The following is a 15,990-nucleotide window of genomic DNA, read 5'->3' on the forward strand; positions in this document are numbered from 1 at the left end:
TCATGCTGTCCCAAATGTAGCATTTCTTTTTAATGTTTCTGTACATGTTGGGAGGCTATAAGTATGGGAAACTTTAATTGTTTAATGATTAATTGATGTGATTAATTTAATTGATTTAATGTTTAATTATGATGAACTTTTTCAGGGTTTGGGAAAGACACTTCAAACAATTTCTCTCCTTGGGTACATGAAACACTATAGAAATATTCCTGGTCCTCACATGGTTTTGGTTCCCAAGTCTACATTGCACAACTGGATGAGTGAATTCAAGAGATGGGTACCAACACTTAGATCTGTTTGCTTGATAGGAGATAAAGAGCAAAGAGTAAGTTTTTATACCACTAAGATGAAATAGCTGGAGAAGGGGTAAAAAGAAAGGGCCTTCACAAGTTATTAGTGATTTATAACTGTAATGCTGCTTTTGTGGGTAAGAATTTAAGGAGAAGGCTTTAAAGACTATAGAAAGCTGTAAGAATTTCTTAATTTATTTTCAGTTTGTTTCTCCCCTTGGATGTGATTTTATAACGTCAAGGATTGTTTATTTGGAAGTATTAGCTTTTTTTTTTTTCTTTAAGGTTTTGAATGTGTTAAGATCATTAGAAATTTGAGGGGCCAGATTTCTAGATTTGGGTACAGTGGTAGTAGTCATAGAATAGTAATTGTTAAATTTGGGTGGAGTCAATTCTACTATTTTGGTGAGATGTTATACAAATACGAGTTTAAAATATTGATTTCTTAGCCATATCTTTTGGGGACAAAGTTGTGGAAATAATGACGCTATTAAGAATAAAGAACTTTGCTGGGTGGTGGTGGCAATGCAGGCCTTTAATTCCAGCATTTATTAGGCAGAGGCAGGTGGATCTCTGAGTTTGAGGCTAACCTGGTCTACAGAGTAAGTTTCAGGACAGCCAGGGCTACACAGAGAAACCCTGCCTCAAAAAACCAAACAGAAACCCAACAAAACAGAGAGAGAGGGAGAGGGAGGGAGGGAGGGAGAAAGGGAGAGAACTTAGATTTGGAGGTTGGAGATAATGGATTACATTCACTGATTAAATGATTATAATAAATGATTTTGTGCTAATTAGTATAGATTAAGTAATTTTTTAAGATTATATTTATGAGTGCTTTGCCTGGATGTATGTCTCTGCACCAGGTGCATGTTTCTGAGGCCAGAAAAGGGAGTCACACCCCTGGAACTGGAGTTATGGATGGGTGTGAGCCACCATGTGTGTGCTGGGATATGAGCCTGGGTCCTCCCTAAGAACAGCAAGTTCTCTTAACCACTGAGCCTTCTCTCCATCAGCAATCCAGTTTTCTTTCCCTCCTGAGTAAATAATGGTTATTTCAAGTTACTAGGTTGCTTTTTGTTTGGGGGGACTCAGTTACTCCTCTAGTTTTTACTTTCATATCCTTATCTATAAAATGAGAGTCGGGCGGTGGTGGCGCATGCCTTTAATCCCAGCACTCGGGAGGCAGAGGCAGGTGGATCTTTGTGAGTTCGAGGCCAGCCTGGTCTACAGAGCGAGATCCAGGAAAGGCGCAAAGCTACACAGAGAAACCCTGTCTCGAAAAAAGAAAAAAATAAATAAAATAAAATAAAAAATAAATAAAATGAGGATAGTAACAATGTGTTAATACATCTACAGATCAAACGAATGACACTGTTTACTAACAACTGTCAATTGTCTTTATGTTACAAACCCTGTTTCCTAAGAATTTCAAGACCTAGTGGAATTGTGGAAAGACATTTTAAAGAGATAGGCTTCTGAATTTTGTAATTCACTTCAGCTTTCTGAAACTAAGTTAAAACTGACATTACGGTGACTAATGAAGTAACTTTAGTGGTAGGATAGCTAGCTTTAAATGCTTACTTAATAATAGCTATTCTGTTTAGTAGTCTCACTCCTTTTTCTGTATTAGATTACTTGGTGAATTTAATGTATGATTATATTGAGTGATGTAATTTTTTTTCTGTTGCTTTACAGGCTGCATTTGTCAGGGATGTTTTATTACCAGGAGAGTGGGATGTGTGTGTCACATCTTATGAAATGCTTATTAAAGAGAAGTCTGTGTTCAAAAAATTTAACTGGAGGTACTTAGTTATAGATGAAGCCCACAGGATAAAAAATGAAAAGTCTAAGGTAACTGGATACTTGATAGGAACGTTTTTGTGTCTGAGGGTTTGATACTTATTCAGAATGTTCTAATAATGCACTTTGATTGTTTCAGTTGTCAGAAATAGTGAGGGAATTCAAGACTACAAATCGACTGTTGCTAACTGGGACGCCTCTTCAGAACAACCTGCACGAGCTCTGGTCACTTCTAAATTTTTTGTTACCAGATGTGTTTAATTCAGCTGATGTAAGCATCTCTTTGCAGTTAATAATATTTTTGTTAATGCTTTATATTTTAATAATAGCAGTGTTTGAGATGGTCATTACTTTTTTATACTTACGTAGCTAGCCTGTTACTAACCAGCTAAGTTGGTTGTGTACCCTGAGAATTCACTTTTGAGCCTTGGCTTTAATCTCATTTTCCATCAGTTTCTATAACTGGAATGACATACTCTTTCTTATTCCTGTTTGGCAATCAAGGCTGTTTAATTTTGCCTGAAGAGTTTCTAGGTTAACAGCTTGTTTTAAAGCATTCCCAAGTATCTATGTATACCTCTCACATTGTATTATAGCATTCAGAGATGGCCATCAGATGTGGAGGGATTTGTTTAACCCTGTCATAGGTTTTCTTCCTGTTGCTGCGATAAAACACTCTGACCCAAGCCGGGCGGTGGTGGCGCACACCTTTAATCCCAGCACTCAGGAGGCAGAGGCAGTCGGATCTCTGTGAGTTCGAGGCCAGCCTGGTCTCCAAAGCAAGTTCCAGGAAAGGCGCAAAGCTACACAGAGAAACCCTGTCTCGAAAAACCAAAAAAAACCAAAAAAAAAACAAAAAAAAAAAAAACCAAAAAACCAAAACCAAACCAAAACAAAAAACAAACCACTCTGACCCAAGCAACTAAGGGAGAAAGGGTTTGTTGTGGCCCACAGTTGAAGGGTACATGCTGTCAAGGTGAAGGTGCTGACCATAGCCATCATACATCATTCACATTCAGAAAGCAGACAGTGTGATAAATGTATCTTAGTGCTCTGCTCCTTTTCTTCATTCTAAACAGTCCAAGATCTTCAGACTAGCAATGGTCACATAGTTAAGATCGGTCTTCCTACACCACTTACTGTAGTTGAGATAATCTCCCAGTCATGATGGGAGGCCCATTTCTGGGCTAATTCTAGACTGTCAAGTTGACAGTGAATAGTAAACATCACTCATGTCTTTCCTTATGGTTTAGTCTTTACCCTATAAATTATTTACATAATAGAATGATGGTATTAGTGGTTAACTGTTCATTATACTAGGGAAAATTATGTATCAGTAGTCTGTGCTATTAGTAATTGCAGACGCCAAACCAGAGTTCAGTTTTGAACAATTGTTTTGTCTGGAATGAGTAAGGAAAGCTTTGTAGACATCCATGTTAGTACATTTATATAAATAAGTTGTATAAAGGTATTAGTTTTGGTTTGTTACGTTAAGAGTTATTTTAAAAAGAACAGGAATTTGTGTGGAAAAATTACATTCAGATTTGAAAGTTTTAATTCTCCTAATACTTTAATGTTTTAGAGATAATTTCAAGATAATTTGTTTTTCTTGCTAGGCTAACACTTATCTGTTGAAGCCCTCAGTTATAACTGATTATAATATGTTTTCTTAACATAGCAAATTTATAACAGATGTTTTCAAGATACTTGATAAGGAAATTTAGATTTTACCTACCTAAATAGTAATGATATACTTTTAATCTCAGTTTCACTTAGATTAATTAATAAGATAGACATTTCTTTGGAAACCTTGAGTTGTATATTCTAATTATTTCTATAAACTAGCTTTTAGACTCTTCATTGTGAGTCTCTGTTTGTGGAAAAAATGCTTAGGGGCCGGGTGGTGGTGGCTCACGCCTTTAATCCCAGCACTCAGGAGGCAGAGCCAGGTGGCTCTCTATGAGTTTGAGGCTAGCCTGGGGCTACCAAGTGAGTTCCAGGAAAGGCAGAGAAACCCTGTCTCGAAAAACCAAAAAAAAAAAAAAAAAAAAAGAAAAAAAAATGCTTAGGGAATAATATGATTCAGCTACTTGTCCTGGAGCTAGTAATAAACATGATACTTGGAAAACAAGGGCTTGAACTAAATTGTTTTTTTGTAGCTCACAACTCATGTGCTATACTAATTCTAGAAATCATTTTTATATCTGATGCTCTAGGGCATTTATGGTTAATATTAATTTTGACCTTAAGATGTTTTTTGTTTGTTGATCTAGGACTTTGATTCCTGGTTTGATACAAACAATTGCCTTGGGGATCAAAAGCTAGTTGAGAGGCTTCATATGGTAAGTATGGTTAGAACATATTTTTAATGCGAAGATATTTAAATTAATTATTTTACTGTTAACAGTATGATACAGAATTATATTTGTTTGAATTTAAAATCTGTTTGAAATGACATTAGGGAGGTGATGTGTGATGGTTTTAATGTTAGAACCTTGGATGTACTTTAATGTAATGAAGAAAGTAGCCTTTTAGTCCACAGGTAAAAGTTGGTAGGCTAGATGAGGATGCTCTTGGCTATCAGGATCAAGTAAGACATTGTGTCCATGCCCTAGAAGTCCCTTCATAACCTAACATTAGGGCTTTCAACATGGGTTGACATTTTGGTGTAGATAATATACAGGGAATAGGAGGATAGAAGGTTGTACTGTGTACTGTATATTAGTCTGTTTGACAACATCCTTACACTTTCTCCTTGATGCCATGTGTGATAGTAAACATGCTTAATAACATGGTAGAAGTTACCTGGGAGATGAACTCATGCCCTGCTCGCCTCTCACTACATCCCAATCTTTTCAGAATACGCCAGCTTTAATTTTACTTTTACCTAAATTTTCTGAAAACATCTAATTTCACTTACTCTTGGTTCATTGTTTTTACTCTATCTAGAATCTCTGGTTTCTTTATATATATCCTAAGACTGACTTACATCTACTACCTTCTTTATTGACCATCTAGGCTGAGGCAGGCCTAGGTACTTTGTGTATTCATTCCATCTTTAGTCATTTGATCATTTGACATTGTAAGACTTGTACAGGGGACTGAAGTGTTGTCCTTGATGGATCCTAAGCACAAAGGCAGGAAACATGCTTATATACTTTGCACAGTGCCTGGCTTCGGTGGGCATTTTTCTTCTATCTTCTCTTTCTCCTGTTCTCCTTCCCTTTCCTTTTCTGCCTTTCTCTCTTAAGTTTTGTCAAGACATGATCTTGCTATGCAGCTGTGGCTGGCTTTAAAACAGGTAATTCTCATGCCACAGCCTCCCAAGTGTTGGGATTACAGGTGTGAGCCCTTATGCTAGGTCTACTTTGACCTGTTTTTTCTATATACATTAATTATACTTTTAAATTCTTGTGCATTGAGATTTTTTGTTAAGTATATCTGAGAATAGCGATAGTGTCCTAGGAACTTTTAATTCAGATAGCAGTCAAACATTTAAATACTGTTTAGATTTTTTTTTATTCAAAGGATTGAAAGTTTTGAAAGATTAGAGTGTTGATAAAATCTGAGTGGTGAAAAAGGAAGCAGAGTAATTTGATTTTTTTTTTTTCTACCTTTCCCTCCCATATCCATTTCATGGCTTCCCTTTAAGTAAATATCTAGAGCAAACTAAAGTACCTAGGCAACAGAGTCAAGTAGTTTTGGTATCTTTGTTAATTTTTCTCACAATAGTCTGAAGTGCTTTATTAACCCCAGGGAGAAGAGAAATGATTTCTCTACTTTGTCCTGCCTTTGCATTCTGAAATCCTCATTTATAGTGTCTGTGATACTATGACGAAAGGGGCATTTAGGAGTCAGCCTGGGAGGCTGATGACATGGCTCATATTACAGAAAGGTGCTTGTTTTGGAGGCTTTGTGAGTGACCTGAGTTAAATCTCTGGCACCCACACCAAGGTGGAAGGAGAGAACTGATTTGACATGCTGTCTTGACCTCCACATGTGTGCTATAGCATGTACACCATAGATATATATACGTGCACAATAATGATACATTTTGTAAAACTCAGCCTGGATATTCTGAGGAATGATTTATCAGCTATATAACCCTACAAAACCAGTCCCTAACTCTCTACAAATTTCTACCTTAATAGCTTGCATTTTAATAATTTCAGAGTTCATGGGTGTTGTGGTGATTTTTTTTTTTTTTTTTTTTTTTTTTTTTTTTTTTTTGCAAACTTTCCGTGGGTTTATCCAGCTGCATTTAGCTGGACAATTTTAGAAGACAGCCAAGTAGGACTGGAGGTCTTCTTGTCTTGGCAATAGCTGGTGCTTGATTAGGCCTAGACTAGCTTTATTGTCTGCTGTAATCTGGTAAGAATTGCTGATGGTTTTTCTTACCCATTTTAAATTTGTTTTGTGATAAGTCAATATTTTTATAAGCCAGTAAAACTGGTACAAAGAAGCTATAAAAACAATTTTTAGTTTTATTGTTATATTAAGCAGTACATTTTATAAAAAACGAAAGAACTACTACTTTGTGAAACCTAGAATCCAATCATAAACATTGAATAAAAAAAGTTGCAAGTAGTAGGTAGATAATTTGTTGTATAAAATTAAAAAGTAAGTATTGTTTAAAAAGTAAAAATATTGCTTACTCTTAGGAAAGGATTGGGAAGGACTCCAGGATTTATTAACTTGCTAGAGACTGAACTGAACTGGGTATTTTGTACTTGCCACATGGACTGCTTCTGTAATGGGCAATTATTTAAAAGCTAGCCATACAGCACCTAATCATTGTTGGACAGTATATGTGCAAGTAACTTTTAAACTAGCATGAATTAGCAATTTTGAAAGTAGTTTTAAAACCTACCATTGTTTCCTAGTATTTAATGAGACTATAACAAGTATTATATAAATACTTACATATAGGATAAAAAATGAAATTGTTACCTTTCAAGAATTCAGTAGTAATAAATTATGTATTTGGGACAGGGAAATCTTAAAAATTACTTGGTATTCAAGCAAATTTCTTTTTTATGTATTTGGTACATAATTTTAAGATTTTGAAATAATACCAATATTATAGATAAGGTTATCTTTTTCTTTTTGCCCTTTCTAAGGTTTTGCGTCCATTCCTCCTTCGTCGAATTAAAGCTGATGTTGAAAAGAGTTTGCCTCCAAAGAAAGAAGTAAAAATCTATGTGGGTCTTAGCAAAATGCAGAGGGAGTGGTATGTATTCTGAGATGCTTGACAGTGCTGTTTTTCCTAGATTTTCATTTTACAGTCTTTAATGTCTTTATGGAATTACTGTTTACTGGATTAACCTTAGCCTGTTAATGCAATGCCCAAAAAAGGTGGCAGGAGGCAAATCAGCACACCAACCTGCCTTGCAGCATGGTTTCTGCTGCCCAGGACTATTCTGGTGGTGGGTACTCCTTCTCTATGTTTTATTTCAGACAAGTGATAGAAACCAGAAGTTTAATTTAGTTATCCTAACATTGAGAGGCTTGGTTCTATTAATTTCACCTGAAGTTCACTTAAAAATTGAATCATGGGACTGGAGAGATGGTTCAGTGGTTATGAGCACTGTCTACTCTTCCAGAGGACCCAAGTTCAATCATGTGAGGACTCAGCACCCACATGATGGCTCACAGCTGTCTGTAACTCCAGTTCCAGGGGATCTGATACCCTCATCCAGACATGTGAAGGCAAAACACCAATGCACATAAAATAAAAATAAATGAGAAACTGAGTCATAATTTCTATACTTAAAAAGTATAGCATTTTTCTGTTCAGTCTGGAAAGCTAATAAACAGAACAAAGCAAGATCCATGATACAAACAAAAAATGGCTCAGGATGTAGTTCAGTTGTTAAGAGTGTTTATCTAACATGCACAAAATCCTGGGTTCAATCCTCATCACCACATAAACTAGGCGTGATGTAATCCCTGCACTGGACAGGCAGAGGTATGATATCAGGAGTACAAAATCATCTGTGGCTATGTCAGCTTGAGACTAGTCTGAGATAACCTTTCAAATATGCACACACACAAGTATACATGTATGTACACATATACACTTATGGATATATAAAACTTTATTTACATTTGTTTGATTGTTTTATATACACATATTACATAAAAATGTATCATTATTTTTACTCAGCTGGGCTATTGTGAACATTTAAAATAATGTCCTTAAGGTCCAAGGGCATAAATGTGAACATATACTATAGGCAATAAAACCAGAAACAAGAGGTTACAGATGACAACTAACCGTACCTTATGAATTGATGCTTGTACACCAGCTACATAGTATATAGCATAATGATCCACCATTTAATGATGGGATGTATTCTGAGAAATACATTGTTTTTAATTTCGTCGTCATTGTACAAATGAGAGACTTTTTATAAAATCTGTTGATTATTCTTAAGTGTTTTGTGATTGGTTTGGGTAAGAGGATCATGTATGCAAAGTGTCAGGAATAAGTGATCTTTATTTTTAATAGGTATACTCGGATATTAATGAAGGATATAGACATATTAAACTCAGCAGGGAAGATGGACAAAATGAGGTTATTGAACATTCTGATGCAGTTGAGGAAATGCTGCAATCATCCGTATCTCTTCGATGGAGCTGAACCTGGTCCACCTTACACAACAGATATGCATCTAGTTACCAACAGTGGCAAAATGGTGGTATTAGACAAGCTGCTCCCTAAATTAAAAGAGCAAGGTATCTGTGTTACTGGCATTAAATTGAAAAGTAATAAAAACTTTATAAATTGTAATAGTAAGAGGGCAAAAGCACAACACTTTAAAATGTCTGTTCTGACAGTTTTTAAAGTTGAAATATTGGACGCCAGATCCCCTTTCCCTAATTTTCATCCTTAACTCTCATAGAAGTTGGTAAATACTCAAGAGTAATTACCATTCAGTTTATGTAGCTTTCTTAGATATTTAATCTTTTTATCATAAGATACCAGGAATGCCTTTCCTGCATATACATTTCCCAGTTCTTCTGTTCAGAAAGTGATGTTGTATACTTTTCTGGAGGTAGAGTCTTGGTGTGTCCAGACTCTTCTTTCTTCTTGCCCCATGTTGGGCGCTAAATGTCGGGGTGCTCTGTGTAGCTCAGGTTGGTTGAAGAAAGAAGACACTCCCACTCCAAGATGAAATTCTAAGGCCTATGTACCAGCAGAAAGTTCCAGCCTCTGTATTAAACCCGAACAGCCATACAAAGGCATAGTTATTGAAAGTTACACAATATATGTCCTCATACCAAAATCCCTAATCTAATTTGCATGTCTACTGAAGAAGAGCATCACGTACCCCCATGACTCTAGTCCATTATGTGTTGTTTGCAATACACAATAATACAAGAGCCTCAGGTGTGCCTGAGATGTCTTGTGTCCAAAGTCATGGGATGGCTACAATGTCCCTTCAGCGAAGCAATTCTACAGATCATGGGACACAATCATTGTTTTCTACAAGGATTCTTCAAGGCCAGAGTACTTTTAAAGATGATTTATTCATTCTAATGTATACTCTGGATACAGTGACTGCTATATTCCTATAACATTTTTATTGTGTTTTTTATAGAGCCTAAAATATTAAATATTATTTACAAGGACTCAAAGCATTCCTATTTACAGTATTCTGATTTTTTTTAGTATGAGAGTGGCTGTCTGCGTTATATATATTATACATATAATGCATAATATACATATATATATATAGTTCTCCTAGATGAATTGAAGCATCTCATTCACTATAGCATTTTGTATATTATAGCTTTTAAAGATAAATATCAGCCCTAAATGAAATAGATTTCTGTAATATCAAGAGTACAGTGAGCTTTCAGATTTCTCTAATTGTGTTTACAGGTAAGATTTTGAAGGAAAGATAGTTGTACAAATAGATGGACCTTGATAATGATGGCCAAAAACACCATTGTGGTTTTTGGCTTATTTTATTTTACTTTTTTGTAATTGTCTATGGAAATAGCTGAATAGTTAAAGATTTATTTGGTAGGTAGAAGTGGCAGGAACTTGTGGGGCAATTACATTTTGGTGAGAGTGACATTGAACTCTAAGGAAATAGAGACCAGAAATGTCCAAGAACATATGCATCAGGTTGTCAGCCTCAGTTTTGAGTCAGGCTCCTACCATAATCAGGTATTCTCAAAACAACTCCTTTGTCATAGGTTTTGCTGATGGTGTTCCATAGCTTGTGGGGAATCTAGTAGAATAATTTGAGTCATGGCAGATAAGTGAAGGACTTGTGTTATAAATATGAGGCACACATTTATGGTCTATTGAGTTAAAGTGTGTCTTCATAATTAGAATTGTACTAGGGATTTAGAGGGCTTTGGAGAGCTTAAGGGATCATGTTTAAAGAAAGGTGGTGTAGCCGGGTGGTGGTGGCGCACGCCTTTAATCCCAGCACTCGGGAGGCAGAGCCAGGCGGATCTCTGAGAGTTCGAGGCCAGCCTGGGCTACCAAGTGAGCTCCAGGAAAGGCGCAAAGCTACACAGAGAAACCCTGTCTCGAAAAACCAAAAAAAAAAAAAAAAAAAAAAAAAAAGAAAGGTGGTGTAGTGGTGGAAGACTTAAATATATTTGAGGAACAGGCTAATGATTCTGTCTCCTAAACCAGACAGCTTACCTTGTGTGCTATACACGTTAACTCTTTTTGTGCCATGATGGAAGATAGGTGGAGAATGACTGACCTGGGTGTTTATTAATGACATTTTTATCCTTTTAACTAAATAAGTAATTTGTAATTGATTGGTAATTTGTTAGTCTTACTTTCATTAACCTTAAATTTTTAAATAAAAAGTTATATTAGAAGTCTCTTGACAAAGGGCTGTTTATGTCTATCAGGTTCAAGAGTACTCATTTTCAGTCAGATGACAAGGGTGTTAGACATTTTGGAAGATTATTGCATGTGGAGAAATTATGAGTACTGCCGATTGGATGGGCAGACACCCCATGATGAGAGACAGGTAAGTAAAGAAGGCTGGAGAGATAAAAAATCAGATAAAATGATTCACTTTATTTTTTTATGTTCTGTTAGCGTGTACCACGTTAATATATGTTTGCATTATATTGTATTAGAATATTTGATTTTTTTTTAAATACCCTTTTCTTCTATAATTTATTTTGTGTATATGGGTATTTTGCCTGCATGTCTGTCTGCACCTTGTATGTTCTTGGTGCCCAAGGTGGCCAGAAGTGGGCATTGGAGCCCTGGGACTGGAGTTAGATGGTTGTGAGCTGTCATATGGGTCTGGGAATCAAGCAAGGGTCCTCTGGAAAAGCAGCCAGTGCTCTTAACTACTGAGCCATCGTTTCAGTCGGATTTATATGCATTGGTATTTGCTCCGCCCATGACCTTGGGCTATATGGCCCAAAGGAGGCAGTGCTTCCTGCTGTTGTACTTGACCTCTTATAAGGGAAGGGAGAAGGTCACATGTCCATTCTTCGTGGACCCTTCTCCTCTGCTCCTGCCTGAGAGGTGGATTTGCTCCTGGTCAGATCATAGGGATGACAAGCCCAGCTAGCTCAGTCGGTAGAGTATGAGACCGTAATCTCAGGGTCATGGATTTGTGGCCCATGTTGGGTGCCACTGATTAAGATCAATCCACATGAGTCTATTAAATGGTTAACAGAATTTATTAAGATATAAATTGAGGAAATACGCTCATGAATATAGAAAGGAGTAGAGAGCTGAAGTCGTCCTCTGATCTGACTGGGAGCAAATCCACCTCACAGGCAGGAGCAGGGAGACGGGCATGTGACCCTTCTCCCTTCACTTACAAGAGGTCACAAAAAATGGCAGGAAGCACTGCCTCCTTTGGGCCCTATAGCCCCAGGTCATGGGCAGAGCAAATATATATTCCAGGCTGGTTTGGAATTCACTGTGTAAAAGAGTATGATCTTGAGCTTTTGATCTTTCTGCCTCTTCATGAGTGCTGAGGTTATAGATATGTACTGACATGCCCTAGATAAAATAATTTTCTAAGCCAACTGTCAGGATGTCCACTTGCTCCCAGCTGCTTGAAAAACTGCAGTAGGAGCATGTGGTGGAGTGTGCCTTTAATCTCAGCACCTAGGAGGTAGAGGTGGGTCTACTTAGTGAGATTACAAAAAAGAGTATCTCATCTCACAGCAAATATAACAAAAATTTCTAACACTTGTTATTTTATTCCCATAGGACTCCATCAATGCATACAATGAGCCAAATAGCACGAAGTTTGTTTTTATGCTAAGCACACGTGCTGGTGGTCTGGGCATCAATCTTGCAACTGCTGATGTAGTAATTTTATATGATTCAGATTGGAATCCCCAAGTAGATCTTCAGGCTATGGTAAGAGGTAACAAATAAATACTTGTGTGCTTAGTAGATGTCTTAGGTAGAGTCCATTTATTTTATAAACCTCCCTGATTTAACCTCGTAGAATTTTCTTTTTTCTTTTTAAAATTCAGTTATTTAGAAAGTGTGTGGACACATCTCTGCCTGGTGCCTATGTGGAGGTCAGAGGATAACTCAGGGAGTCTGTTCTGTTTTCACCCTCTGGTTTCCAGGGATTGACTCAGTTCATCCACTATCTCCTCAGCTACAGCATTCTTTATTTTTATAAATATATAGTATTTTAAACTAGTCTTAGATTTAGTATCATGCATGTATATAGGTTTTTGATCATATACATCTCTTGTTCCCCTGCCTCCTCCTCTCCTCTTGGACTCATTCTAATATATCCTCCCTTCTCAACTTCATTTTTTTAAATTTTTTTTATTTTTTCAGTAGCCCAGTGAGCCCAATTAGTGCACCTGTTTATCGGGCCATGTACTGGAGCAAGGGCAACTTAGCAGTGGCTATACCCAGAGAAAAAAAGATTCTCCCTTCCCCTAGTAGCAGTACTTGCCAGTAGCTCCTTGGGTAGGGATAGGGGTCTCACCAGCTGGAATTCTGGCAGGTAACCACAACTGCTATAGGTCAGTGCCTGCAGTGGACACGTTATGTACAGGAGACAGCATTTCAGTGTTCCTCTCCATTCTCCCACCTTTACCTCCCACCTCCTTTTGATGTTCTTGGAGAGCCTTTGACGGGGGTGGGAGGTTGATAAAGATTTAGAGCTGAGCACCTACTGTCACGTCATAGAAATTTCTTTCTTTGGCCTAATAGCTCAGTCAAGGTATTTTGAATACTCCGGTGTATGAGAGGATCAGTAAATGAGTATAGTTGTGCTTTAGGAGAAAAGGGAAGTCAGTTTGGTGAGTAGCTAGTTTATCTGCCACTTGGGACACCTAAAATTTATGCCCATTTTTGGAGTGTCTGACCAAATGAGGAAGTTGATTATAAAGCCGAGAACATTCATGACCCACAGACTAATGTGAAATATACAGGTTCTGACTATTGATTTGACGTAGAGTTGGTGTTTGTAAGTGCAACTTTGAGATACCTGCATTGGTCACTTTTGTGTCGAACTCTTTGTAAGGATGGTTAAGGGAAATTGATAAATTATTAGAAATACGATGTTTTGTTGGAGATATGCAGTTTGTGAGTTTACCAGAAATTAACATGAAAATTAATTGGATTGAAGGTATTTAGCTAGATGAGTAGTATTTAAATATTTTTATATCATTTGTGAAGAACATTTTTTATTTTCCTAATAAATGACATTTAAGATTTCATTAATTTTGCCAGACGGTGTTGGCGCACGCCTTTAATCCCAACACCCTGGAGGCAGAGGCAGGTGGATCTCTGAGCTTAAGGCGAGCCTAGTCTACAGAGTGAGTTCTAGGACAGCCAGGTCTATAGAGAAACCCTGACTCAAAATAGAAAAACAAACAAAAACAGATTTTATTAACTTCGTGAAGGAAAAGATTGTGACATTAAATTTAAGTAAAAGAAATCATTATCGCACTGACGTATTAATTACAATTTTGCCTGTTAGCGAGTGTCATTATATTTGCGTTACTCATGTGGTTAGCCTTGTCTATTAAACAACTGAGGTTTCCAGTCTTAGGAAGCTTGCCTTGGATTAACTTGATCAAATCTGAGAATTTAAGAAATATTTATGTAGTATGAATTTGTGTTATTTTATAGGTGTTTTTTTATACTTAATAATTATTTTAATTTTGCTTCTCATATGTACATGTTTGTATATTATTTCACTTTTTTTTTTTTTTTTTTTTTTGGTTTTTTTGGAGACAGGGTTTCTCTGTGTAGCTTTGCGCCTTTCCTGGGACTCACTTGGTAGTCCATGCTGGCCTCGAACTCACAGAGATCCACCTGGCTCTGCCTCCCGAGTGCTGGGATTAAAGGCGTGCGCCACCACCGCCCGGCTTTATTTCACTTTTTAATTGTATTCAAAATGACAATAAGACAATAATTCAATTTTTCTAGGACCGAGCACATAGAATTGGACAAACGAAGACTGTCCGAGTGTTTCGCTTTATAACTGATAACACTGTAGAAGAAAGAATTGTAGAACGTGCCGAGATGAAGCTCAGACTGGATTCGATAGTCATTCAACAAGGTGAGGCCTAGAACTTTTAGATAATTCCCTAAGTTGGGTTGACAGCGACATGTTTCTGTCTGATGCTTTTCTGAGATGAGATTTTAAGCACCTGGAATCCAACTAACATCCAAGAAAGATGGTTTATATTCCAGATATTTTAAACCTTAATTTTGTTATTAAGAAGTAGGTTTTGAGCTTGGGTAAGTTATTTTAGTATTTACTAGCTAGCAGTTTCCTTTTGCCTGAACCTCATATTTCACATAAGTGGAAATAAAAGTAATGTTTAAAATGTTTTAAAGAGTTAAATGGGGTAATATAGAAAATGTGTGACATTCAGCACAGCGTACATTAAATAGAGCTGTGGTAATGATTTACAAGCACTGGGGGATACTGAAGAAATGAAAGATAAAAAGTGTTGTACTTTTTTCTTATCTGAAAATATGCCAGGCACTGTTGTTACTGCTGAGACTAAAGCAACAAGTTGACCAAGTATGCTTATTTTTAAGGAACTTAACAGTTTAGTAGAGAGAGACTCTTGACTAGACACAGGACTAGAGAGAGGGTGGGACCTTATTTGGCTTGTTTGAAGGAAACTTCCAAGTTCTTGTATCAGATCAACCTTTAGGAATATATACTTTTCTTGTATTTGTGAAAACACTAATAAGATTGGCTAAATTCCTACCAGTTGAAGATCTTCATTTAATTTATTAATGTTGAATTCTTTTCTGTGATCAGAATTTTCAAAAGCTTTGGGTTCCTCATATCTAGACATTTTTCTTTTGTGATTTTTTTCTTTTTTTGAGGTGGCGTGGGTGAAACAGGGTCTCACTGTGTAGCCCTGGCTAGCCTAGACTTTGCTAAATAGACTAGGCTGGCCTTGACTCATAGTGGATTTCCTACCTCTGCTTTCCCAGAATTGGGGTTAAAGTCACCTGTTCTTATATAAAATCAAAACACAAGCAAGATTTGTGTATTTCAGTTTTCTAAGAAAAAGCTGATTGGGAAAAATGAGCAATAGCATATTTCCGATATGATATTTCTTATGTTTATAATGTTTACAAATGTTAAAATTTGTGAGATTCCCTCTTAACTTTGATTTTTTTCTTTTTGCTTGTTTGTCTCACTATGTAGCTCTGGCTGTCCTGGAACTCACTATGTAAATCAGGCTGGCCTCAAACTCAGAGATAATACCTACCTCTGCCTCCCAAGTGCTGGGATTAAATGCATGTACCAATAGGCTCAGCAACTTGATTTTCAAATATCTCAAATAATATATTCTTCAAAAAACATTTTATTAAGCCAATATATAGTAGGTAACATATAATATTTAAGCTTTAGAAATATTTAAAAACTTATCCAGCTGAGAAATG

At 36.7% G+C, this 15,990-nt stretch overlaps 1 protein-coding gene across 2 annotated transcripts in view; it reads left to right on the plus strand.

The window, feature by feature from the left end:
• Window positions 1-15,990, plus strand: part of Smarca5 (SNF2 related chromatin remodeling ATPase 5) — a 38,150-nt gene that overhangs the window by 9,440 nt on the left and 12,720 nt on the right. For both annotated transcript variants that reach the window (XM_076571936.1, XM_076571937.1), the window contains exons 6-14: window positions 146-325; window positions 1,986-2,141; window positions 2,230-2,361; window positions 4,364-4,432; window positions 7,211-7,320; window positions 8,602-8,828; window positions 10,977-11,098; window positions 12,310-12,462; window positions 14,506-14,638. In XM_076571936.1, coding sequence (XP_076428051.1) covers window positions 146-325; window positions 1,986-2,141; window positions 2,230-2,361; window positions 4,364-4,432; window positions 7,211-7,320; window positions 8,602-8,828; window positions 10,977-11,098; window positions 12,310-12,462; window positions 14,506-14,638 — 1,282 coding nt within the window. The remainder of the gene's footprint in view (window positions 1-145; window positions 326-1,985; window positions 2,142-2,229; window positions 2,362-4,363; window positions 4,433-7,210; window positions 7,321-8,601; window positions 8,829-10,976; window positions 11,099-12,309; window positions 12,463-14,505; window positions 14,639-15,990) is intronic.

The sequence above is a fragment of the Peromyscus maniculatus genome, chromosome 5 (genome assembly GCF_049852395.1).
Source record: "Peromyscus maniculatus bairdii isolate BWxNUB_F1_BW_parent chromosome 5, HU_Pman_BW_mat_3.1, whole genome shotgun sequence".
Lineage (NCBI taxonomy): Eukaryota > Metazoa > Chordata > Mammalia > Rodentia > Cricetidae > Peromyscus > Peromyscus maniculatus.